At 48.8% G+C, this 27,213-nt stretch overlaps 1 protein-coding gene across 4 annotated transcripts in view; it reads left to right on the forward strand.

Moving 5' to 3' along the window:
• Positions 1-27,213, forward strand: part of LOC8051054 (glycerophosphocholine phosphodiesterase GPCPD1) — a 139,840-nt gene that overhangs the window by 91,323 nt on the left and 21,304 nt on the right. For all 4 annotated transcript variants that reach the window (XM_029985601.4, XM_029985602.4, XM_029985604.4 and 1 more), the window contains 9 exons: positions 285-495; positions 2,277-2,467; positions 5,666-5,823; positions 8,092-8,175; positions 13,228-13,338; positions 21,004-21,163; positions 22,970-23,105; positions 23,762-23,816; positions 26,847-26,939. In XM_029985601.4, the coding sequence (XP_029841461.2) occupies positions 285-495; positions 2,277-2,467; positions 5,666-5,823; positions 8,092-8,175; positions 13,228-13,338; positions 21,004-21,163; positions 22,970-23,105; positions 23,762-23,816; positions 26,847-26,939 (1,199 nt within the window). The remainder of the gene's footprint in view (positions 1-284; positions 496-2,276; positions 2,468-5,665; positions 5,824-8,091; positions 8,176-13,227; positions 13,339-21,003; positions 21,164-22,969; positions 23,106-23,761; positions 23,817-26,846; positions 26,940-27,213) is intronic.

The raw sequence follows: 27,213 nt of genomic DNA on the forward strand, positions 1-27,213 counted from the left end.
TGTGCAAAGGCATATCAGAGGCTGGCATCCCTCAGGAGTTATTTTAGACACACAAATAGAGGTGCACGATTAACTGCGTATGAATGTTATGTGTCTAATATTGGAGTATCAGTATATTGCAGCAAACTGCATATTGCTTAACTAAAGAATATAGAAAACCTTGCACTTGTTTTTTTTGTTTAATTCAGAGTCATTTATTGCACTGAGAAATTGGGTGTGGCTCAGTCATTTAGAAAAGAGAAGAAAGATTTCCAGATTACAGGAAATGTTGCGAATGGTTGCAGGGTCTAAGATGCTGCCCGGGCAGGCGGGGGGGGCCACTTCGGCGGCCCACTCCCCGGGGGGCGTGCAGGCGACGCCCCAACGGGAGCTGTGCCTGAGGGTGCAGGTGGACACCCTGCACGGGGAGACGGTGTTTGTGTGCGGCAGCAGCCCCGAGATGGGCGAGTGGCAGGTGGCCGGCGCCCTGGCCATGCACCCCGAGGACCCCGCCACGTGAGACTCCCCTTTTTGCCTCCTGCGTGGCCAGCTGCGCTTCAGAGCTTTGTCCGGAATAGCGGGAAACGCATTTCGTTCTCCAGGAATGCCGAAATGTTCTGCGACGGAGCGAAACGACATCGCCCGAACTTCCCGACGTTGCTCTTAAACCTCGAAGTGGCATCTTTAAATCGTAACTGTTGCGAGTTTTGCCTGCTCTGCACTTGACGAGAAAGTGGCCAATGAAACAGTTGGGGCACAGAGTGGATGCGCTAAGCCATTCAGTGGCTCTAGTCGGGGTGGGAAGCAGTTGGGGTGGCTTGTTGCGCTGCCATCTCTCGTAGCTGCGTAAAACAGTTGGGGAAGGCAGCAGGATATCCGAACCGGAGCGAGTATGCGGGCTTGCTGGTATATTATGTGTAATTTTATAGTGCACTGTCCCTCATCAATTGTCTACATTACCATTACCAAATGCTCCACTTTGTGCCAGAGGTGATTTCCTCTAACATCCTAATCAAGAACCACCAAATCCCATCAAATGTGTGGCTGGCTGAATAGGCAGCTGCGCCACCTACCCTAGCCGCATGTAACACGAGTTGTGGCAAAGCGAAGGACACCTAGCGGCTCTCCTGTCAACCCGGGTGGGTGCTTCTCTTTTTTGCGAGCCTTTCCGAGGACACGACTAAGCTGGCAGGCATAAACGGAAAGCTGCAAAAGTTTTAAGGGATCGGCTTTTGATAGGTTTTTTGTTTAAAAAAAAAACAGCGCACAGTAAGATCGATAGTTGTGTCACCTTTTTTTATGAGAAAGATCTATTTAGTAATCCATCACATTGGATTTCAATGAAAGATAAATTTTTCATAATTAAGTCTGTGGAGACCAATATTACAAAATGCCCTATAATGTGCACAAAAAAAAAAAAAAAAAACTTGGTAGGGGATTGGCAAATTTAAAAATGTTTTAAACTAAATCTAGGTTATTGTAAGATTTCATAGCTGCATGCTCGGAAGTATTTTGGAAAGTGTTCTTTACGTGCTCAAAAGAGCTGCACATTTCTTGCTTTTGTGCTCCTTAGTGCTCTCAATTTCATTTTCAGGTGTTTAAAAAATTGCTTTAAATCACAGTTTCGCAGTAGCATCGCTGCATTTACTGTAAAACAGTGGTTCTTAACCATTGATGTTACGCAGACCCCTTGTGGGTCGGCGGAGATGATAAAGGACCTCGTTTGTGGTGAGGGGAAGGGGAGGTATAGGTTAATTAGGAGGATGATGTAGTAAATGGATATAACTAAGGGCTGCGTGAAGTGGACTCCTCTCATTGACATACACGTGAGAAAACTCGCCAAAAAATTGGAACGTTTCTTCTCAATTTGAAAAAGCCAACTTTTATTGCCGAGCTTGACTAATGAGGCAGGGCTTTGCGGACCCCTAGAGTGCATTCTTAAATCCCAAAGGGTCCGCGGACCTTTATTTGAGAACCACTCCTGTAAAAGATGGCAATTGATGTTAATGCAAGAATGCAAGTGAGCTGCCTAAGAAGTGCCATTTCTCAATCCTGGTGAGTGGGGAACAGGACAACATCTGTTGTCCTGTCCATGGTTTTCATCGTTTCTATAACTGACCCTAATAAATTTGCCGCAGCCACTGCCCTCTTTCCCACCAACCCTATCAACTAGATTATGGCACGTTTCACGTCGCATTCACGATACAACTGTTTTAAAGTGCTCGCCTGGGCCCTTGAGGAAAAAAAATATGGTGACAAATGGGAATTGACGGCAATGGGGTTTGTCTGCCTTGCAGGAAAGTGTGGGCGGTGCGAGTGCAGGTGCCCCTGCAGCGGACGGTGGAGTTCCGCTACTTGGTGGGCATCCTGCTGGACTCCGGAGAGATCATTGTGCGCCGCTGGGAGACGGTGGTGCACCCCAGGAGCATCGGTGCCAACGAGCTCACGGTGGACCGCAACGCCGCCATCGACATCTTCGGCAGCTACGGTAGGCGCCTCTCCTCTGGTGGAAGAGAAGAGCGCACTCGGTCGGCACTTGAGGCATGCGAGTGCAGGAGTGCCTGGAACTTTGACGCTGTTGTCGCGGGAAGTTGTCCTAGAGTGTAGACGAAAGGTGCTCAGACAGTCCGATCTTAAACTTTTCTGGCTAACCTCGGTGTGAAGGTTTGCAGAGGGCTTGAGAAACACATTTATCCTCCTTGATTCAGCTGGGAAAGGGTAATTTTATACGAGAGCGCTCTCCTCCTCTCCCATAGTTGAACTTTGTCATAACAGAGTGGCGTCGCGACTAAATACGGGTTCGTCACATGACGGCACGCGTAGCCGAGTTGGCAGTGCACGTGGCTACTGCCGGCAGAATTTTATTTCTGCCGGTGATGCTTTTTTAACGCCGAATGTGTTTTATAGGTCGTTTCCTACAAGAAAATGGTTGTGAACAAGAGTTGTAAACGAGTGACATGCTGGGAGTGTTACGCAACGTTAACGTTATACAAGGGGTCTATTTTTTCTTAGGTGTTTTCATTTTTAAAAAGTGGTAAAAGCTACACTAACACGGTCTGTGCGGGTGAGTCGTACGGCCAGGGGGACATAATTTAGGAAGCTAATCAATACAATAATTTGAATCATTAACTAAAATTTGTTCATTAACTTTTTTTTATTAGTAAAAATAAAGGTATGGTTCCTATTAGAGACTCGCTGAGAGCTATCAAAAACGACTAAATGAGTCATTTTCAGGAAGACCGAGCATGTGGGAAGCGCAGTAGTGCTCTAAAGTTACTGCTGCTGTAACAGGCGGAAGGCTGGCGGTGAGAAATTACTAAGAGAGTGAAGAAACCAGTCGGGGTCTGTTATCTCACGGGTAGCACGGGTAGCCTCGCACGTCCTGCACGTGTGGCAACTTTAGACAGTGCTTCCCACATGCTCCGAGGCTTTCTAAATTATTTAGTGGCTTTCAATTGCGCTTGGCAAGTTTCGAAACAGAACCGTACGTTTATTTTCACTAGTTAAAAATTTCATTAAGATGTCTAATACCCCTGTCGGACGGCGTTCTAAAGATCCTTTTCACTAAGCTCCTTTATGAAATCGGCCAATCAGCTCGCGATGTGGAGTGCATACATGCTGTACAGCGTGCTCACGTGCCCTATGGCATGTGGTGGCTCGCCGATTTTATAAAGGAGCTTAGTGAAAAGGATCTTTAGAACGCCGTCTGAGAGGGGTATTGGTTAACTGGCCGACTTATCGTGACAATCGGCCTTCTATATGATGTCGCCTTAGCCGTATAACTCGACTGCATTAGTATAGCTTTCCTGGCTTTCTTAAGACGCATCTGTAAGGACTTAAAAGAGACACCCTCTATCTAGTGTACAAAAGGCCCATGTAAAAGCTATATGAAAAAAAAAAATGGGACGATTCAAAGGCAGTCGTATGCTGTAAAGCCTTTTTTAAAAGCGGCAGAAGTAGGCATTGTCGGCAATTTACGTCCCCGCAAACTTCCGGTCAAATGGGAGGACAAACAATCTCTGCAGTGGCACCGCTTTTTACGACATAGACCAGTCCTTTGGGTGGTTGGCTAAAGGACTGGTTAGCGAGATCCTTGTTGGAGATCTCTCACTACTCCCGTAAGATGACCTGCCCCATTTATACGTCAAACAGCATGGCTAAAGTATGTCCCTAAGCCCCCAGCTTGATGATTTCTGCTGAACTACATTGTCCCAGGAAATCTGGCGTGAGCGAGCTCAGAAGGCCTGCCAACACTACGACCGCAAGTCTCTCGGGTAGCCGGCTTCTCTTGGCAAACAAAGAAAGGCTCGGTAGCCACTGAGTTGTGTTGCACAGCTACTCCTCAAAGCACTGCACTCGCGGGAAAACATGCTAAAAAAAAAAAAAAAACTCATAAATAACTAAAAGAAAAAAAAAATCGCACCATAAAAATAGTTAAAAATAAAATAAAAAGAAGATTTATACAAAGAATAAAAAAAAAAAAAAACTAGCAGAAACCACACAGTGTGTGGTTTGTGTGGGACGTGTTCAGGCTGGTATAACTCTTTTTACAGCGGAGCTGATAAGGGCTAGCTTCTCCAGTATCGTGTCCGTGGACAAACAAATGTCGACACAAAACTCCAGACAGCTACCGCCATCTGTGAGTGATGACGGCAAGCACACAACTGGGTTGCCGTCGTCGCTCATAGCTGGCGGCAACCTTTCCAGCTTTTTCACTCTGGTTTTCACCTGAGTGGAAAGGCTGAATTTCTTTAGGCGTTGTCCTTGAGGTCGTTGTGAAGTCATCCTTTAGTCGTCCTTGAGGTCATCTGAGAGGTTTTCCTCGCGGTCGTCCGAGAAGTCATCCTTAAGTTTGTCCTACAAGTCGTCCTTGAGGTCGTTCTTGACGTCGTACTTGAGGTCGTCATAGATGTCGTCCTTGAGGTCATCCTAGGCGTCGTCCCTGAGGTCGTCTTAGGCGTTGTCCTCAAGGTCGTCCTTGAGGTCGTCCTGGACATAGTCCTCTAGGTGTCGTCCTTGAGGTCGTCCAAGAAGTCGTCCTTGAGGTCGTCCTAGATGTTGTAAAGGTAACAGCTTCGCTGGTCCTCCATCTTCACGTGAAGTGGAAGGGCTCTACATTTTATTTTTTTATTCTTTGCCAGCTTTACTGAAATGCTCCAGTTTGGTTCCCCAAGTTGTTAATTATTTTGGTTGAACGCATTCGCGAAAGTAGGGTGTGCATCAAAGGAGCCGCCTGCCACCGCACATAGTCAATCTCGAATTAGCGCTCGATACCGTCGGCCACGCCTACGTCGCCACTGCCGACATCGGTTGACCAGTGTTATTGCTTGAAGGCGTAAGTTCGCCCATTAAACTTCGGTCGAGTGGTTCCTTTTTTTTAGATCGCTGTTTTTTCTGTTCTCGCCAAATTTATGGCCGAGGTTCCGTTTGTGTAGGAGCGCTCTCTTCGATGACCATCGTGAGTGTTCAAAGGTGGATTTCCTGGGTGCCCTAGTCGCCGACTGTCTGGAAAACGCGTGGTTACCAATGTCCGTCGCTTCTCGGGCGTTTCAATGCCGGTCGACTGAGGAGACGAGATGCCCGGGACTCGCCACCTCCCTCAGTTTCTCGAGTCGTTGAGAGTCGTGCTCGCGACGCGTTTGTGTCTGGCTCTAGTTGGAGCCCGGACATGCCTGTCTTTGCCCAGACGGGGAGGAGCGCATGGAGCCCGGCTGGCTGACGTCAGAGTCCGTGGTGCAGCTGAAGATGTTCAACAGCCCCGTAGTGCTGTGGAAGCGCAAGTACCAGTCCCTGCTGTTGTCCTACAAGGTCACCCCCATCGACCTCGCCGCAAGCACCGCCGACGTGAGTACCGCGCCAAACCCTCTTTTCTGAGAGGACCACCGCTCGGAAGACTACGCAACCAAAACTCTACGAGGCTTTAGCAGGGGGGAGGTGACGGCGACCGCAGACTCCCAAAGACCCCAAAAGCTACATTTTTATTTAAAAAAAAAAAAAAAACGCATGCGCCAATCTTTATTTTTTGGAAAAAATGTTTAGTTTTTGTTGAGATGGCAAATATTGGGTAAACACCAGAGATGCGGCAATGCTTTGGCCGCGGCGTCGAGTCTGTGCCGAGCCTTTCTCCCAGCCCACCGCCCACTAGTAGCCTGGCCCATAAGTGTCCCCCTGGGGTCCGACTCGTGCGGTGGAGCGAGTCTATGGCGTGGTCGGTGTACAATGCAAGACGACGCCACCTGGCCTCGTCGTTCAGGAGGTGTGGAGCGAGCATGCTTGCACGTATAGTTCGAGGGTGGGCAGAAAGCAAGGTAGAGGAGGACAAGCACCTGCTTAGGAGAAAGACTCGACAAAGGAACTTAGGCCAAGCACCACTTGCTATTGAACAACTTGCGTAGTTTTCTTTATATGTCTATTTTATAGCTGTTATGGAATAGCCAGCACTGCACAACTGGTGCCCAGATGTTCAAGAAACACTAATTTCTTAAATATGTGGGACTAGGGTAATATGTTTTTAGAGCGGAGCTGTTATACTTCGTTTCAGCTTCCGTCCGAGCGCAGCCAAAGGCTGAGGGACGGTTCGCAACTTCGAGAAGAGCATTCCTACGCACCACAAAGTAGTTCACAAAAGTAATTTCTTTTAAAATAACTGTTTTGTGCGTAAAAACTGCACAATGTTCCAGATATGTACTGCTGAGAATGATTTGCAACTAAAGGAATCAAATCTCTGAAGTTTATGTTTCTATTAATATATGTAAATGCATTTGGTTTGGTGAAAACATGTATATCTGCTGGCAACACGGCTGCAGAGCCCGGTTTTTCTGCGTGATTTCGTTCCCGTAATCGCCGAATCATGTGCTTCGATGCCTTCCTCACAGAGTCGCTTCAAAACGTCCTTTCGCAAAGGCACGTTTGGGCGTCAGGCGCGAGAAGTCGTGATGAACGTCTACTTTTAAATTCGGCAGGAGACTCCGGCCGCGTCGTACCGCAAATGCGTTGTAAACAAGCAAAGCGTACGGGCCACAGCAATTCAGATACACGGCGAAATCAGGGCACCCCTTCACCTGCCGATAACATTGGACGCCGAGAAGCTGGTGGAAAGGACTGTGCCTTGAGTCCTGGTATATCCAAACAATACAAGGAAACATCAACAACCGGGTCATCGGGGACCTTGCAACGTGTACTTACAACTCGAAACTATGCCGAACAGGTGGAAAGCTCGGACACAGATGCCAGCGGCCAGCCTACATACTGACATCCCCTGTGACTAAGTTTCAGAACGTGAAAGGGCACTTTTTCAACCTGTAGCAGAGGATATCGTTGACACACCCGAAGCAGACGAAATGCTCGGCGAACGCGGGCGGCGCAGCGGAGTGATACGAAAGTGCGGGCGAGATCACGTGACCTATTGCCGGCGTGTGATTGGCTCCGGCCACACGTAGCTTTGGCTGCGCTCGGACGGAAGCTGAAACGAAGTATAGGGGCTAGTTTCCCCAGTATCGTGTCTGTTGGCAAACACATGATGACACTAAACTCTGGACAGCTACTGCCGTCGCTCATAGATGGCGGCAACCTCTCCAGGCCTTTCCACTCAGGCTTGCTGACTTGCGGCCGGCCATTACTTCATTCCCTCCAGAGTGGAAAGGCTGAAAGTTTTTTTGTTGTCCCAATGACTTTTTTTTGCTCAAACCGAAGACAGCTGAAAGGTGCCAAGTGAGAAAAATGCATTTCAAAGTTCAAGAGGTGTATACTCTACAAATATTTTCCGCGATTACACTAGACATGGCCAGACCATAGGTAATGTGTTCAGGAAACATTCGGGGTCGATAAACCCCTCTCCCACTGTGTGCTTTTCTGGCCCCTCTTGAACGATGTGCCGTCAGACATAAGCCAGATAAGCCGTTCCTTCCATGTCAGCATTTCGGTCTTCACAAAGTTTTGGTTGGCAGTTTTTGCAGCAGCGAAACTGTCGGCCAAAACAAAACAGTTTCGAGCCGCAGATTGTGCTGTGGGTAGTTGGGCTCTTGTTGGTCATGTTGAAAGAATCGTTTAATCCCACTCAAGATGAATATCACTCGTGGGTGGAATTAATTGGGCTTTAATTTTTGGTTGCAGGCGCCGGCCGTGGTCGAGGAGAATGAGCAGCACAGCAATGTGTCGGACTTTGAGTGCGTCAAGTGGCCCGTCATTGAAATAGCCGTGAGTCCCTTCCATCTGGGCTTTGCACTTAGCTGCTTTGCGCACACGCTGGGCTATGTCCAGATTTTGTGGCACTCTCAACGGTTTCGAAAGGAGTTACTAGAAAGTGTTCCACAGACTATTGAGTAGAGATGAGTGAATAGGAAAAGTTTTGCTTGAATCGAATTCGAATTGAATAGTGCTGAATACTGGTCAAATATTGAAATGTTAGTCGCAACGCTCACGAGGCTAAGCAAAACAGCGGAGATAAGAAAAACAGCTGTACATCTGAATTCTCCCCCATAGCACGCGGAACAGAGAGGCTCGCGTAAACAAAAACCTACGTTAAAGGGACAATGAAGGCAATTTCGGAGATCTTTTTGGCGATTGAACTGGGTTCCAGGCGCGTCTCGGGCCACGTTGCCCAAATTTCAGCCGAAACCGGCGCTTGTGTGCCGCGCAAATCAATTAAACAGTCGCGGTAACAATCGTACCGGGATCGACTGGGGCGACGCCCCAAGAGTTGTTGCGGGAGAAGCCAGGAGAAGTGGAGCTCACGTGACCGATGCGGGGCCAAGGAGCGCGACGTCGCAAGAGACGCGTCAGCGATTGGTCGAAACGGGAAACGTGCCCTCGGTCACGTTTTGGTTTGCGATTTTTAGAAATACTGTTCTACTTTCCGCTTGAATAACCATCAAAAGTATAAATGGGATGGGAAATGATTACTAACCCGTAAATAAAGCAGCATCATTGTTTTTTTCTTTGCTACGCTGGACACGAAACCGGCAACGAGCAACTATGGGCCAACAAATAAAATTAAAAAAGAACACGGTACTCGAAAGATTTTGCAAAATGGTAGCGGTAGATGGCTGTTCTAACGGTCAACTGAAGACCAGTATCCGTTCGGGCGACGGTAGTTTTCACGTGTGGGTTGCTGTTCGTGTTCTTTGACGACAAAAAGAGAAAGTCCGCGGAGGAACCGGATCCCGGAACAGCGGGATCGCTGCCGCTTTCCCCTCGGCATCTCCCCCGCGTCCGTCCTTCGGCATGCGGGCCGCTCGTTGCCGGCTGGGCGGTCTCCGTCGGGTGATGGCAAAGGCCGCCGCACACGTACTCTCGTTCCGTTGGTGTTCGGTCACTGAACGGAAGCTCGAACTCACTCGCGAGAGCAGCATTCGTCCATGTTGACAGAGTCGGCGCAACGACCGCGCCACCGCGCTGCTATAACCCACCGCGGTAACCAGAGTCTTGATCTCCTAAATACTACCGATACCGACTATTCACACTTGACGTCACTCCCTACGTCACCTCCGTTTTCGGAGGCCCAGAAACGAGACTGGAGATGGTTCAGTTTCGGTTTCTTTACTTCTTCCGTAGGCACATAAATACGCGTCATAAATGTCTACAAAAAGTTGGGCGGCATGCTATGTACCCAAGAAGCATTAAAACACCATTTAAAAAAATGAAATAAAATCGTCTTCATTGTCCCTTTAATGACCACGTTGAAACAACACGCTCGATGCTGAGCTGACGGACGTGTCTACCCATCCACGCGTGGATACTTGGCGTGTTGGACAAATGAGCGGACACGGCCGAAACAACAGAATCAGGCAACATCCAGCACCGCTTAGCCCCGGCATTTCGCTCGACGCCACGAGGAACGACGGGTTGGCGATTGAGGCCTTCAAATTATCGCCATTTTTTATCTTGCGGCGCGCATGGCTCATTTTGTTCTTTTGTTTCTGGCTCAAGTTCACCGATAAAACCCTTCTGTTCATTTTTTGGTCAAGCCTTTTTCATCCGCGACAATATTTTGATTGTCATACGACGAACATAACCATCGAGGATAGGTTTTGTAATGTGCAGAGCTGGCTCGAGGTGGTGCGAGCACCTCGAATTCAAAATGGCGAGGCACGGGGTTTACGGGCGTTCATAGAGAGCATTCGAGGAGCTGGGAGCACGACTGCTTTGCTCGAGAGATATGAGAGACTAACTACCTCCTCTCAAAGTGGTTAGTCGGTTGAGGTTTTTGAATGCAAGCTCGATTGAGACCTAGCAGATGCCCTCGAGGGCTATTTCGCCATATGAAATGCGTTTCCCGATAAACGCCTTGCCTGTCATACTGATATTTGATTTATCAAATTACGACAGGAAAATTCAAATACTAAGGATTCGATAGTCGAACCGAATTATTCTTTCACTCATTATTCGATTTGGGACTGAAGCATTTGCGCACCCTTACTATTGAGTGATAGTTGCATTGTTTGGACGTACGTCTCACATTTTCCTGGTACTTTCTTCGGAAATTTTGCTTAAGTTTGCAAACATGACTTTTTTTTATTAGGAATCAAATATAAATAATATTAAGATTTTACCGCAAATTGAAATTTTTTAAAATACAAATATTTTACATTTAATTTTAATTGAGTGGGGATACTTCAAGAAATCATGACTGGAAATACTTTCTTGAAAACAGCACACCTATGAAAAGGGAACAGTTTTATTTCCTGAGAAATATTTCGCATTAAGAAAAAAGGCACTGGTAAGAAGATAGGATTAAACATAATGTAACATGGCAATCAAAGCAACAACTAAAGATGCTTTACACATGCACCAAATTACAGCCATCCATTGCTGATCTTCTGTCTTACCGAGATGTCGAGCCACATGAGCCTCCTCAAAAGCCGACAGTAGGGAGGAGGAAAGAGTAGAATCTAATATGGCAATGACCTGGCCTGCTGTGGTAATCGTGAAGTGAAGTAAGAACGAGTCAATGAGCCTCAGTCAAAATGAGCCATCTCACAGTTTTTGTTGGCAACATTGACATCAGAACTCCCAACCCAAAGGGAACGCCGGTGGATTCGAATTCGAAGCTCTGTATTCAAAGGTTGCTGCTCTGGTTATACTTCGTTTCAGCTTAAAACAGTCGTTGCAGCATTCCCTATTGCGACGTTTCTGCTACCAGACCTCTTTGAAGCCATTCGCTGTTGCTTTGCTTCGTTAAGTCTACAATCAAATGATGCTAAAAGCGCGAGCTCCGGACTTTCAGCGTCCCTGCCAAGAATGCGCGCTTGTGCAAAAAATTGGGTTATGGGGATATTTATACAGCGTGTAGTTGGTCAGCCATTTAAATTTGCGATGAGTCACACGCTGTAGATGAGCAATTTAGTCAGTGCAGTACAACCGCTAGCCTGGGGTCTCTAACGTGCATCACGCAGTAGTGATACACGACCGCACATCTGTACGATGCTCATCCAGATCGAAACGGGCAGAGGTGGGGCTCGAACCCAGGATCCTTGGGTTCTGCAGCGCGAGCTTTCGCTCCACGTGCTCCGAGCTAGTGTGCGCTAGCCCACTCGGCCACCGATCCCCCCGCGCTCGTGCAATGCAAGCACTGTTCAAGGCCATATGCTGGCGCTTGTAGCACCGGCTGTGTCTGGACATAAGCCGAAATGAAGCAGACCGTATTTACTCGATTCTAAGCACCCCCTTTTTTTCACACCCGCAATGTGCAACGAGAGGGGGGTGCTTAGATTCGGAACATGCCCCGAAATACGAAATTCGCACAAGAAATATGAATTTATTATAATCAAAATGAAAGAAGAAATGTTCTAAAGGAAATAAATAAAGTAAAGACTGGACAGTAGCTTGCTTGCCATCAGTTTCCGACCGTCGGTTGTGATGCACAGCATTATGGTCACCCTTTGCTTCTCATAGCCAGTTGTACGCACTTTTAGTTCTCGGGCGCCTACTTCAATCACGGTGCACGTCCTTGGCATGTCGATGTAACACGGGGGTCTGATCGGCATTGCCGATCTGCCCGAGTCCGTAGCGAGATTCGCGACGCAGCTTCATCACATAACGTTGGAAGTTGACAAGCTTGTCCTCGAAGTCCACCGGTAGCTTCTAGCAGATAGTGGTGCGGCGTCTCAAAGAGAAACCGTTCCTCTTTATCATCCGTGTTTTCTAACCTACTTTTGCAGCTTTGTCTTTAGACCATTGGGTGGTGGGAATATTTGATTAGCACAAGAAGGCTTGCGAGCAATCCTGCCGCCACAGCTTTGCGTTCAATCCGCTAGGTGCGGTCGATTTTGCCGGAGTCGCCAATAGCAGACCGGCACGTAGCAGGGAAGCATGATGCGAGATAAAGCAGTATCCTGAAGACATTTTATGGCAAAGCTGTTTATGGCTAGGGTTCCGTGGATTTTTCGTGGGAGTCAACGAAAACTGAGAGGGGGCTCGCACCGCCCTCTCTTTGTCGTCGTTCCAAGCGCTTGCGTGCATAGTTTCCTTACCTTCCGCCGGGTGGCGGTCCCGTCGCCCGTGTCTAGTTTCCTCCGGCTCCTGTGGACAGCGATAGTCCTCGACATATGTGTGCGTACCTTTCGTCCCGATGACCACCGATCGGTACAATAAATGTGTTCGTACCTTTGTTCAAAATTCTGTGTCACGTCTGTGTCGTGTGCTAAACATCTTCGCTGGTCATCCAGCGTCACAGAATTGAAAGGCTTACGATTTTTTCATCATTTTCTAATATTCGAACATCTCGAATGTTTTGCGCAGTCAAAATGTGCCGCAAGCACTATTTGCTAAATATTCTAAATTTCGAACACTTACGCTCCTCTACTAGAGTAAGTCTCAATGAGAGTCAGAGAGAGCAACGCCGTGGTTTTTGCAGCAAGCATAGCCGAAACAGAGGTATGAGGCAACGTCTCATTTGTGTTCGGCCGCTAGTCTCCCTCAATTCGCCAGTGTTTGGGGAAACGGCGCGGTGCTGCGTGGTCTCCGTCTTAAGAAAGGTCACGTCGGTGTGAAGCCGGAGACGGCCCCGCATGCAGAAGGCCCGCATAGGCCTCCGGTTTATTTCGGAAGCTCGCGTACGACCTCGAGGTTCTCGCGAGGCCATACGTCGGCACAGTTGGTTCCTCCCGGGAAGTGGGCGGTGAAAGAGGGAAGCGTGTGCACACCTGTGCACACCGCGCGCTTTCTGCGGTTGCGTGATATCTATGCGGGAGTCTGACGGCGAATACGAAAGGTCTTGAAATTTGAGTTTTTTTTCTCCTGCGCATCCAGGTCATGAAGGAGGGGGAGTGCGAGTTCAAGCACCAGAACCAGTTTGGCAACCTGTACGCCCCCGAAGACTTCGTGGTCTTCCAGGCGCAAGTGCTGGACCCCACTTCAATCGTAAGGAATCTGGCTCTTTCTCTGTCCTCCTCTTGCAACCGAGATTGATTGCCACTCGCGAGTGGCTGCCGTTTCTGGACATCCGCACGGTTGAGCCTCTGTGGCGATGACTTGTGCTCTCTCCTCTGCTCTCGAACCTCCCTTCTACGCGTCGAAGCGACGCGGGGTAGGTGCGAGAAAGCTCTCTTTGCGACTACCTCCGTCACTCTTTTCTGAGGCGCGCAGACTCTTAACGTTGAAAATAGGGGCCTCGGTACTCGCTCGGTTTTTTGTCTTGGAAGGAAGGTCGGCATCTTGTCGACATGCACGAACGGTCGATTTCGAGATTGAGGTGAAGAGTTGCAATACAAAAACATTAAACTGGGTATTTTTTTTAATGGGAGCCTAGCAGCCGGGGATCTCGGGCGTCAGGCAGTTACTGGAGACGACGTGTCATGAACCAGGCAGAGGTTTTACCGGCAGGTGTAACACTTCGAGCGGCTTTGTCGTCGAGAAAAGGGCACGTCGTCCGTTCCGCGGCACGGCCGACGTCGATGAGGTAGGCTTCGGGCGCGAGCCGAGGGGGCGAGGCTCGCAGCTTGCGCCAGAAGACATCGTACCTCGCGTCGTTGCGGGTGACGGCAGAAGATCGTAACTTCGTCCCACGATGCGTTCATGCATGAGAACGGTAGGATGGAGCAACCGCCGCTCGCACGATATACCGTTCGGCCGATTGCAACCACGACACTTGGCAAGGGCACCGCATTTCGCCGACGAATAAGTACCGCTTCAAACGTATCGTTTTAGTATGCATCTTTTATTTATTAATGTCGGCAGAAAAGCAATTGACGTCTAGTGAGGCACCATCTGCTCGGTGTCGCTCGAGCATCTTGCGCCAAAAGTGTTGACCTCGGCATGTTGATGCTAACTGTCAGAAACGAGAGGGAAGATACTTTTGTACCGTTACGATTTGGCAACAAAGCTCGTCGGGGGCGAGCATCGAACCCACAAAAGGAAGCCGTTAGCGCCAGTGAGGCATGTCGACCGCAGTCTGGACAGTTGCCAGCCCACTCGAGGAAATGCCGAACAGTACAATGTGACTATCGGGTTTTCAACTTGTCACGCAGACAAAAGTGGATGCTGGCGTGACTCGGCCATGTAAGCTCGAGCGAACGAAGAGCCAGATGTGAGAATCGGGTGTCTCTCCCGGTTCCCTCGACGTTGCCGTACTCGCTCGCTGCCGACTCGAAGAAAATATTCCACATTACAGCCAGAGCAACAGCCGCAACGCGTTTGCGCACCGCATGCACAAAAGCGTTGGGAACAAAATGGACATCTGACTATTTTGTTCCAAACACTTCTTTATTGATCTGGAGTGCATGAAATTGCGTCTCCCGGCACGAGCTCTTGGCATTGACGGTGCAAGGGCGGCATTTTGTTATCCGCTATTTCTTCGTAGCTTTCCGGAGAGGGCGTGCGGTGGACATTGGGTACTACGAAGAATGCTCTACCCCAAGTGGAGGGACATTAGGCAGCCTAGACGAAGCTGCGGCGTAGCCTGGTGGCAATGCGCCCGCCTCGCACGTGGCGAACCCTGGATCGAATCTCGTGGGAGGCGGGCAATCTTTTTACAAGATTTGGCACCCTGACAAATTTATAACGGGAAACTTGGGACGGTAGTCGTTTTATTTGAATATTCTTTTACCGAATCTACAAAAGGATTTGGCGGACAATGACGAAATTGTGACTTCTCGATTTCGCCGTGCTTACCGTAACAACTTGCGTGAGGGGCGTACCTTTTAGTTTGAAAAGGAATAATTTGCGGTTGGTACGTAGATAATAAAAGGAGAAACCAATTTGCGTGCATCGATGATGATGCCCACTCATGACAAAATGCTGTATGAGGGGGAGATAAGGACCCATGCAAAATGGAAGATTTCGTGGGGGGGGGGGGCCCGGGCCCCATGGGCCTCCCCCCTGGCTACGTGCCTGTGGAGCGCACTCAACAGGGCTCAAGCATGGCAAACATGAGCTATGAAAACGGGCACCACGCAGAAATTTCTATAGCAACTTGCGGGGACGCTGTGACGCATGGCATAGGAACCCGTTGCAGTGTCCACGTGAGTTCCAATGAAAACTGCCTCTCGGTGCCGTTGCTTTAATTTTGTTTTGAGTTTTCATGTGCTGTCAAGCTGTTCATGATAAAAAACATTTGTGGGGATAAATAAACTGATGTCATACATTTCACAAATGTTTCATGTGTGGCATACCTGCTTATGATCAGTAGGCCTATGTAGGAGAAATCATCAAATATCTGCTTTGTATGTCTAGCCTTTGATATGGCGAATCATAATTTTATCTTGCATCATATGTAGATGAATTTCTGATAATTCAAAATTCTGATAGCTGAAACAGAATATGTGGCTTTCTGGAGTTTGAAGTAATGAGAGTCTACTGTAGACTCCGGGGGGTTAAGTTGGTACTCTATGTTGAATTCTCACTGGTGATAGCATGTTCACATCAGTCCGGCTAGCCTCTATCCACTAGCAGTAACGAAAACAAAACATGAATTTGACCAAGTTTATGGCACAGTTTCACAGCAGCTGAAGGGCAATTTGGCTAGTGCAGTTTAACTGCTAACTTTGGGTTTTGAATGGGCATCACGCAACTGGCTACACAAATGCATGCCGGCATCACCGATGGGAAACTGCACCAATTTGCTCAATTTGTGTATGGGCTGCTCAAAAGCTGCCCCCACATTTTTTTTCTTTCTTTTCTGATACGAAGGTGTTTTAAGACGAGACTTTTCCTGCTCCAAAATTTGCTCCAAACTCCAAACTGGCTGAACCATCCCCGTAAAGGTTAGATTGCGCAGGTCCGAATGATACGGAAAATTCAGGAGAGCCGGTGGCTTTGGCTACGAGTCGGGGCCCTTTCCACTGCATGTTTTTCAGGGTCAGTGTTAGGGACACTCTTGTTTCCATTCGGTGAACGGGTTTGATGTGCCTCACCAGAGAAACGTCCGAACATGTTGTCCTCAGGCTACGTTGTCGCATCGGAGCACTTGACCCAGCCGCTTTTATTTGCATTTTCTGGGTGTAGGCTTTCCCCTTTTGTCCCACTGCCGAAAATATGCAGGGACATATAAACCAACACGCGGCTCTGACGTCACGCAGTTGTGGTGGCGCTGTCTACGGCACTGTGCATGAGCAGGCGTTTCACTTCACGCGAATTCGGTTTCTGCGCTCGCGCAGTGCCCACACCTGGTGTGGGCAAACGCGGGCTTGTTTGTAAACAGCATGTCGCTCTATAAGGCTGCTAGCTCTCTTGTTCTCTTTACCTGGACACATGTCTTGAATATTAATAGGAACAATTGGTAGTCGCTTGCGGCGCCTGTAGCTACCGACTTAAACCGAAAGTATGGTACCCGTAATTTAGGAGGCCTCCTTCAATTTAGCGGGTAGGAACTACGTGGCCCCATTAAACACCATTTTCCCGACTCGTCTTCGACCCGTCACGGTTTTGTTGCGCCGCAAGAAAGTCCCGCTCAACGTTTGGAAACAATCTGTTCTCCGGCGTTGCAGCGACGCGGTCGCGCGTGCGTCGAACAAAGTCGCCTTTGGTCCGTAGACTTCAGACCGGAAGCGGAGTGGGCGACCATTAGTGGTTTCCTCGGGGAAGCCGGCTCGAGGGAGACTTTGTTCCAGCGGCGGAGACGCGCAGGGGCCTCGGGAGGGAGCGAGAGAGCACACTTCTTTGGTCCTTTCTGTCTCTTGCGGCACCACTCCCGCTTGACCGTGGCTCCTTCGGCCGCAACCCCGGCATTAACGCACAGCCCTTCCACTTTTGTTGTTTCAGGCTGTGTTTAGGGGTGTCCGACGGTAAGTTCGCGCCCACCCCACCATGGGCGAGCGTCACTGCGACGTTCGGCGCGTCATCGTCGTCTGCGCCACGAGAGCTGCAGTTGGTCGTTGCTTCGAGAGACGACGGCGGCGACTCTGTGGCACGATTCTTCATTTGTGGGAGGGGAGGAGGCTAGCAGCGCGGTGTGCCCTTCCCTTCCCGCGCTTAAAAAGACCCTCCCGACGGATCAAGAGGGATCGGCGCTCGTGAGTTTAACCCCCAAGAGCCAGTTCCAGGGATTCCCGGACAAAGGAGGAGTTGTCGTCTCGTCGGTCGGCTTGGCTGTACGTTTCCCCCTAAGCGGTTCTCTCTCGCTCGGGCCTTCTCTTTTCTCCCGCCCCTTCCTCCGTCCCTGTTGCTTTCGTCTCCCTTCCCGTCTCCCTTCTTTCCGGCGCCGACGCTCCTTCGGGCACTTCGGTTTCCTCGGACTCGGCGACGAGATGCGACTCGTCAGTGTTTTCCTTTCGGTTTTGGTTGGTTTTTGGTTGGGCATCGAGGGACGACGTGGTCTGTGCGTGGCGGCCGTGTGGCTGGTAGGCGCGGAACGGTTTGCAAAAGGTCCGTCGGGCTGAACAGCGCGAGGGCTTTGGATTGGTTTCGGTACTTTATACCCTGCCGGGTGTTGATTGTCGACAGAACGTTTGTGCCCTATTATATTGCAAGTTAAGAAAAGCGGGTGAAGCTCCTCCTTCAAAGCCCTTCAGTCTCTCCATTTCGGCAGAGTGAACGCCGGAAAGAAAGAAACTGACAGCCACGTTGAACGAAGAGCGTCGTCGGAGAGACCAGTCCCGCTTCTCTTAATCTGCAACAGACTACAGATGGGACAGTGTGAATACGCGTTTAATGTTTCCGCACGTGTCGGTCGATTACGCCTACGATCGAAGTGCCCCAATGGCACCTAAGCGAGTCCTTGGGGTGGAATCTCAAAGGCGAGCCGCGTTTCGGTTCCCACCGTTTTTGCCTGAAAGTTCTCATCTCACGATGGAAATTACTGGAGCATTGGGACGTACAATCGATGTTCCACTTGAGGGCCGGCGAATAATGCAGCCATCACTTTGTGTTTGTGGTAGGGTTGCAAGCATAAATCAGTTTTTCACCCCTCTTTGGTAACAGGTGTGAACTGGTGCAACGGGCGTCGAGTCACCTTACGCTCGGACGAATGGTTGTGGGTGATTGCTCGTGGAGGACACCTGACGCACCTGGCCACTGCGCTTTTCTTTTGACTTCGTCTATCGTTAGCGAGGTATTCGGATTGGACAAACATTGGCAGTGGAAGGGGGCGGCTTCGCACGAAGGGCTTCCAGCTTGAAATATTGCCAAGCGCCAGGGTGGTGAGGTTTGCCGCAGGTTTTTCTACAAGCGAAGGCAGTGTTTTCCGCTCAGTGGAGTCTTTGCGTTGTGAACGGCCGCGTCTGCCGTAGTATTCGGCAACGCAAAGCAACATCGGCCGGTACCCAATGTTCATACATACCCACCTTTATTTGAACAAAAGACGAGTCAGTGACTGGGAAGTTTACTTGTTGGCGAAGAAAAATGGCGCCTGCAGATGCCACCGGGGCAAATCCGAAATGAGTTGGAATAAATTCGGGTTTGTGCGGCCGAAATACGTAAGTGACTGCGTGTAAACAAACGGCGAAAGTGGCAGAATGTGGTTTAGTGGAAGGAAAAAAGGTGTTCTGTAAAACTGCCCCGCAGTGGCTGGCAGTATTATAATGAAGGCAATCGCGATCGTCTTAGTATTATTTAACTAATCACACTTGGGCATTGGTAAACTTGAAGTGGCACATCCTAATTATAACTAGCAGGATCGCCTAAAGCTACGGATCTGTCGAACAACTCGAGTTCTCGAAAATAAAAATGCGCTACAGTCGAGCCCAGTTATGACACCCGGATATTCCGAATTATTGTTTATATCGAACAGTCCAAACATCCCCTTGAACACGGAATTGTATAGAAGTGTTGTTTTTCTGTATCGAACTCCCATGGCGGGGACACTCGAGATCGAAGCACAAATGAAGCACGGCGGCCGCTCGCTTCTCCCGAGGTCGAATTACGCAGGCGGTGAGCACATAGCTCGCGTTGCGGGGCTGGCAGACCGCGAAGCCAGCGTACGCGTGCCAAGATGCGCAACAACAAAAACAGTTGTTAAAGAAAAAAACGTTAAAAAATATGTGGAGGATGGCAAAAGCAAGGGGAAGGGCAGGTGCGCGTAGGGAGGGCAGGGCGTGCCCGCTGTTGGAACGGGAGCGTGCGCCCTTTCCCCGAACACCGCTGTACGCTGTCGCCGCGCGACTCCTTAGCCCCAAAATAAAATAAGAAAAAAAAAAAAAAAAAAAAAAGAAAGAAAGAAAGTCTTTGTCAAGTGGAGTGTGTCCACAACGGTTGAGCAATCGCGCTTTGAACGCCCTATCTTTGTTTACCTTTTTCTTTTACCAGTTTTGCTTGGCGCGTTTTTTTTTTTGCCTTTTTTTTTTTTTGCTGCCGGAGTTTAGTGAAGTTTCTTTTTTTGTTGCTTGTTTAACTTTATTCTATGGATCAAATTTCTTTTTAACGCGGCTCTCTCTGAATAGGAGGTAAAAGCGCTAAAAAACGACGGACAAGTTGAAGAATGACGAACACCACAGAGCGCTCTGTGGTGTTCGTCATTCTTCAACTTGTCCGTCGTTTTTTAGCGCTTTTACCTCCTATTCATGAATAACCAACTAGCCCAAGTACACACCCTTCTACGGCTCTCTCTTTTTTTTTTAAATGAAAAAAAAAAAAGATGACGCTGTGTGAAGGTCGTGGCCTGGCGGAAACAATCGTAAACACGGTCGCTTAAACCCGGTGGTGTTTGTGATCTTCACCAACTAAGCTCTATGTATTTAGCGGCTTTTGGAAACTCTATTTGGTAAGGTCCCGTTTGTCAGGGCCTTCCGTATTAGCAGAGAGGCGCGGAAGTTTCCACTGGAGCTTAAGTTAACATATTTTTGTATATCGAATTATCGATATATCGAACTATTTTACGATCCTCCTTGAGTTCAATATATCCGGGTTCCATTGTATTTTGTCAGAATCTCCGCTTTTTTCCTTAATAGCTAGGGTTCCATTTTTTTTGGGGTGTATTCTTTTCCGAATCCCAGGCATTTATTGGGGATCATTTCTTTTTCCAGCAGATTCGGCGTCCTTCTTTTCTAAATACTATTTTTGGTGTAGAACAAAAAATTTCGGTTTGTTAGGTGAAAAAAATAAAAAATAAGGGACACGAGTAGGGAGCTCCCCTACCTCCGAGGAAGGACTTCGGGATTCCAACGTCCGCGTACGAGATAAGGCACCATGTTCCCGAGAAAGGAGCTGCATCGATTCACTGGGAGCTGCTTTTGGGTTCGCAAATTAAAGCCGTAGAGAAAAATTTCCTCGCCACCAAGCCTGGCTTTTTTTTTTTTTTTTGTGAGGAGGACATTTTGGATTTTTTTGGTTTTTTTTTTTGAGTTTGATAAAACCGGCTGGGAAGTTAACTTATGGGTTTTTTGTTATTTACTGAATACGCAAAACCCTACCTCCGACCGTTTCGTTTTAGTAGCGTCTGGCCAAAAGCTCGAATCGGATGAGGAACGACCTCGCTCTGGGATTTGGAGGTCATAAGCTTCAATATGCATGTCTCTGTCTTCATTGTGTCGTCGGACGGCTGTGCTTTTAAACTACTTCTCCGTAGGCGGAACTGCTCGGACTGCTTTGAAAGCGAGGGGTAGGTTCCGGCCAAGCGCGAAGCGTCTCTGACCGTCTGCCCGGTCTTGCGCCTAGGCCTACATGGTGGACTTCTACGTGCACCCGCGGCCGGAGGGCTCGCTGCCAGAGCACATCGGCTTCAGCTACGTCCTGCCCGGCAACCTGAGGGAGGCCTCGGGGAGCTGCACGGTGCCCATCACCGGGAACCGCCACCAGCCGGTCGGCCAGCTCGTCGGTGAGTTGCTCGGACCCGCCGTCCCCGATGCGTCTCGGACCGGCGTGCGTGGCTGCCATTCCGCTTGTGCCTCGAAAGCGGTCTCGAAGTGCTAACAAATGGAGTCGCAGAAGCCCGAGCGTCGCATTCTCGGTCGCCGCAATCCTGCGGTCGGTCGTAGAAGGTCCGGCAAAAGGGGCAAGCAAACGCGAGCGTCGCCGTCATTCCAACCTCCGGCCGCCGAAGCTCCCACGAACCGTTGAGCCGGAGTGCGACCCGCGGTGGAACATGCATCCGCCGCTTGCGTTACCATAGCCGCGATGGCGTCAAGGTTGTAGCCAGCGATGGTGCAAGGCTTGTAGGACATCGTCGGGTAAAAATGGAGGAAGCTCTTTTTTGGGCGCAATCGACTGTTGGAGACGCATTGCAGGCAGCATAGTCGTGCCGTCAGAGCCGACGTTTGTGGACGGACCCGGTTGGGGAACTCCGGAGAGGGGTCGTCTCGTGCGACGGCCGTGAGAAGGCGCACTTTCGGTATTAGGATATAATATCACCGTCCTTGATAGTGCACGCAAGGCTCAACGCGCTTTTTCTGACGTAGCTGACGTCTTTTGAATGTTTTAACACGATAGCGTTTAGGACCTCGTGTCGCAACAAAGCCGGCGTCGGTGGGATGGGAAAATCCCGATTGGTCGATAGGGTAAAGGGAAGGGTGAAGGTGGGGGTTCAGAAAATGTAGTTACACGTTGGAGCAGCTCAAGAAGTTGCTGGAGTAGGCCTTTCTACACCGCAGCACGAGGAGTGAAAGCTTGTGCTGCAGAACCTGGGGGTGCTTGGTTCAGTCCCCATCCCGTCCCCGTCTTGATCACGACAAGCGTCGTACCGGTGTGCGATTGTGTGTCACCACATCGTGATGCACATTAGCCCCTTAAGTACCACTATTTTTTTTTTTTTAATCTGACCTAAAAATGGCAAACTTTTTTATTGAGGAGTTGTATTCCTCTTGTATCACAGGTAGAATTTCAGAAGTTTATTACGCAAAAATCTGTATATTTCTGCGTGACCTTGTTACAGTTGTGTGGATGCGGAAAGCATCTCGCATTTTTGCATGTGCGTTAAGCATCTTACATCCTCTGGAGTTGAGTTTAAAGAAAAACAGTAAATTAGGGCAGTCTCGATGTTTTTGGGCTGAAACCTCAGGTATGGTGCAGCCACCTCATTAGAGGTTGAGGATTGTGTGGAACCGTTGCCACAGTTTCTATCGTCATCGTCATTGGATTCACTCGAAGGGCTGAGTTCAGCAACAAAGTCACCATCATGTTCACTCGACAAACAAAACTCAACTTCTTCCAAGTCACTCAAGCTTTCTTCAGCGATCGCTTTTCTCTTTTGCGATCAAGTTCCACATGCTGCATTGGCTAGTGACGCCATTAGTACCTTTTTATTTATCGTACTGACGGGGGCAAAAAAAAAAAAAAAAAGACTCCAACTAAAACGAGTGTTGCCCTCTATGATAAGTGCCGCAAACCATGCGGTCGAATCCGTGGAATTGAGGGCTACCGCAAGAACCACTGGACGAGCAGAGCTTGTTTGTGGCATTTTTAACCAGAGAGCCGCAGACTAGCTGGGCTTGTCCGGGGCTCTTGAGTGTTAAAACTATGGGCCGGCAGTGGTACCACGCTGGCAAAGTTTCTTGTGTACAGCGAACGGCCACTAGGGCCTACTAACGTCTCGCCGTCTAGACACATGGCGCAGTCGTTGGCCGAAAGATGCGTGGGACTGTCGCAACTGCCGCGGTGTCTGGAAGGCGCCCTCTCCCACCCGCAGTGTCATACCTGATTGTCCGCCCCCTGGTGGGCTACTCCTGCAACTGCCGCCAGACATTCTCCAAGCTCTGGAAGAAGACCAACCGGAGCCTGGACGTCGGACACCGGGGCGCCGGACATGCCAGGCGGACGGACAAGTATGGCACTCTTGCACCTCGCCACTCGGGAACCCGTGCGCCAAGATCAGTAATTGCCGCAATCGGTGACAAGTTGACAGCTCCCCTTTCCACATGTGCAGAGCGAACGCCGGAGAGGAGGCGACCTCCTCTCCGGCGTCCACTCTGCCAAAGAGGAGCTTCCCCTCTTGACCTGTCACCTAAAAGCTCTAAAATGAAGAATGAACCCTACTCACTTGGTGCACACGGTCTGGTCTGTTTAACTTTTCGAAACAGCCAGCATCAGCAAAAAAAAGAAAAGGTTTATTGCTCCGCTCTACAGGCAGTCGAGGGCTTGGGGGACTCCCAAGACCTTTAGGGGCCCTGAAAGCCCCCATACCCCCTTTTGAGAACTACCACTCTAGAGGTTACATGAACACATAATCTCTATGGGTCAGCTAATAACGTCGGTTTTTTTCCGTATTTAGTCACATAATGAACGCACCCCCCACAACGGCCATCAATATTTGGACATAATTGTGCGTTCACATAATGAATGCACTTTTAATTTTTGACTCCACAAGTATTGAACTGCATCCAACGTAGCTAGCTGGCTAGCCACCAAGCCCTTTTGCTTTTGTAACTAACCTTGTTGCCAAGACATTCTGGCACCACTGGAGCCAACTGACTCTTTTCAGGGTGGAAAACGTCCTTGAGAACACGGTGGCGTCCTTCAACTATGCCGCCAAGCACGTGAGTCCCAGGATGCATTCCTTGTTCCTCATTTCCCTAAAGGGCTCAGACGGGCTGGGGAGGCACAAGGCCATCAAAACTCAAAAGAACCAGGGATTGAACGACTGAAGATTTATCGAAATTCAGGCGTTTTCTTCGGTCATTCTTTTCCCATTTCATTTTGCTTTCTATCTTTACTAAAAAAGACTTGCAAAACGTCCCTGACTCATGCCCATTATCTCACCCTCAGGTGAATCCTATCATAATTTACCACGCAGGCGTATTGAAAGCAATAAACAACCTAAAGGTCTTCTCCAGCTCTGCAGACGACCAAATTAATTCGAACGTATTAATAAACACTAAACACATTTCCTCTGTTTTCCCCTGTGACATTATCTCAGTCGCTCATGCTTTCCATAGCTGTGACTGGAAAATAGCTAACCTCTTTCCAAAACTGGTGATAGCCAACTGATAAGTAATTACCGTCCCATCTCTCTCACCAGTGTTCCAACTAAGCTCATGGAGCATCATATACTTTACTCAAATATAATAAACTTTCTTGACTCTCGCAACATTCTTTTTGAACATCAGCACGAATTTCGTAAATCTTACGCATGTGGAACTCGGCAAACCAACTTCCTTACTGATATTTATTCAAGCTTCGATTAGAATATTCAGACCGGCGCAATTTTTATTGACTTTTCCAAAGCATTCGACAAAGTTCCCCACCAACGTCTTTTAACAAAGCTTACCAATATTAATATTCGCCCCCTCTGTTGTTAAGTGGATTTTTGAATTCCTAATTAACCGTAAACAATATTCCTCCGTTAACAACCTAAAATCTCCCACCTCTTCCGTAACGTCACCTTTCCCCCCGGGAACCGTACTTGGCCTCCTTCTGTTCCTAATCTATATTAATGATCTCCAACTTAATACAGCTTTTTCTGTGTGCCTGTTCGTCGACAATTGTGTCATTTACCGACCCATTCTTTCACACCATGAACATCATGCTCCTCAGGAAGACCTTGATTCTGTAATTCATTGCTGTAAAAATTGGCAGCTGACGTTAAACTTTAATAAATGTAGATCACCATCATTTCCCGCGGTTCGCGTGCCACACCATTTTCGTATCACCTCTCTAACACTCAGGTAATAGCATGCTCATCTTATCAATACCGGGGTGTTCATCTCACCTCTGACCTATCATGGACTATGCGCATAACTTCTGTTGTTTCTGATACTAACCATTCTCTCGGATATTTGTGCCGTAACCTCAAACTTGCTACATCCTCCGTAAAACTACTAGCGTATAGTACTGTTATCAGGTCGAAGTTAGTATACGCCTCATCTATATGGTCCCCATGGCAGTCCTACCTCGCAAATAATCTAGAATTCGTCCAAAACAGAGCCCTTCATTTCATTTATAACAACTACTCACCATATATTGGCATACGTATTAGGATTGCGCCAATCACCTAAAGCCCGTTCACACGCTTGAAACCGGGTACGACCGAGAGAGAGAGATGAGACCTGTTGAAACCTTTTAAAATATCTTGGGATGAGAGAATACATAGGCGTTCTGGCGCCATCTATGCGGTGAGCCTGGAACTGCATTTCACAGCAGTGAAGGTTTTGCGGAATTTCCAAGGTCAAATGTGCGTAATACCTATAAGAAAGGCTCGTTTATAACGTTGACAAAAGTTTTTCGAGCCGAGGAAGAAAGGATAATGTGCGAGAGAAATAGAAAGTATGCCGCATAGCCAAGATTACGCTGCTACCCAATCGATGGCGCTAGTGTGTCCTCGTAAGAGGTTTCAAGGCACCCAGTTCAAAGAGGTCGCAAGAGTGTGATTGGGCCTTAACCTTCATTCACTTTCCCTTCGTTGCCGAGTATCACGGCTATTTCTCCTCCACAGAATATTTTTATCACAACAGCCACCTCAAAGAATCACTGCTATCACCTCCCCATTGTATTTTCTCGCGTCTAGATCACCTATGTAAACTACGTCCAATTCGATCATCAACTGTTTCTCACCAGACTTCCACACTACCATTGGTCATCGAGGATTGGAATTCACTACCTCACAACATTGTATCTATTAAAGGGATACTACAACGAAATTTCGGCGCTCATTTTTTCGCCTATATGTGTTCAAAAAAGCAACATCACATTGAACGTACCAATATCTTGTTAAAAAAGTCACGAAAAGGAATTTTAAAACGAATTAAACGATTAGCAATGAGCACCTGGTGGATGTCGCTAACGCCTCGCTTATAATGCCCGTCTAGGAACCTTGACAGCTAGTGACGGAGATTGTCTCGCCTCCGGCCACGACGAGAGAAGAGGGGAAGGAGGAACTCCCGTCTTCCCGAGAATGCCTTTTGTGTGTCGCAGAAGTCGCTATTGTCCCTCTGCAAGATTATAAAAGATTAACCCGTCACTCAAAATTCGTACAAAAGCAGCCGCTTCGGTGGCTGGAACGACTAGGCCATCTGCTCGACGTCAGCCTCGCCATAGCTTTGCTCGTCCTGAGACGACCTACGTCACGATTGCGTTGGATGTCACGTGGTCTCCGCTGGGCCTTCTCCGAGCGCTTGCCAGAGTGGGCCGTTTATAACGAAAAATACAGCCACCAGGCTCAAAATACAGAGGTGCGATTGTCATTTACGGATATTGTGGATCATATGCAACCTACTTTTGAACACGACGGGAATATTTCAAATTTCGTTGAAGTATCCCTTTAATGGTACTCCTAAATTTGTTGAAGCCATTACCCTCTCTATCTAACCTACCTAGCTAGATTACAGTGTTATTATAGTGTTTACTGTTCTTTTTTTTGTTCTATTGCCACCCTCTTGTATAATGCCCCACGGGCCCTCGAGGCAAATAAATGATGATGATGATTCCTTTACATACCTTTGGCCATTCTCGGCTGTTTTAACAAAACAGTAAACCTGCGCCAGCTCGCATTCTCCATCGCTGGATTACCGCTTGCTTTGTTGTGGTCTGTCCGTAGCGTGATGTGAGCCCGAGTTGTTTGGCTTCCACAGGGGGCAGACATGGTGGAGTTGGACGTGCAGCTCTCCAAGGACAAGGTGCCCGTCATCTATCACGACTACTACATCTGCATCTGTATGAAGAAGGTGAGCCTCCTGCCTCGGTTGGTTTCTTTTTAGGAGGGGGGGGGGGGGGGGAAGGGAGGGGGAGGGGGAGGAGATGGGGGAGGGGGAGGGGAGGGAGGGAGGAATTCTACACTCGAAGCCAGTTTTGTGGGCTTATCCTGCACGACTCTGCCTGATGTTGCCGTCGCGTCGGGAAGTTTGAGGCCGTTTTCGGTGAAGGCACGTGGCCTCCTCAGTGTCGTATGTATAGAGTTGCGCAGCGTCTAACAACATTCGTCGAAAAACTGCTCTCGTT

The sequence above is a fragment of the Ixodes scapularis genome, unplaced genomic scaffold, assembly GCF_016920785.2.
Source record: "Ixodes scapularis isolate PalLabHiFi unplaced genomic scaffold, ASM1692078v2 PGA_scaffold3__209_contigs__length_174095766, whole genome shotgun sequence".
In the NCBI taxonomy this organism is placed as follows: Eukaryota; Metazoa; Arthropoda; class Arachnida; order Ixodida; family Ixodidae; genus Ixodes; species Ixodes scapularis.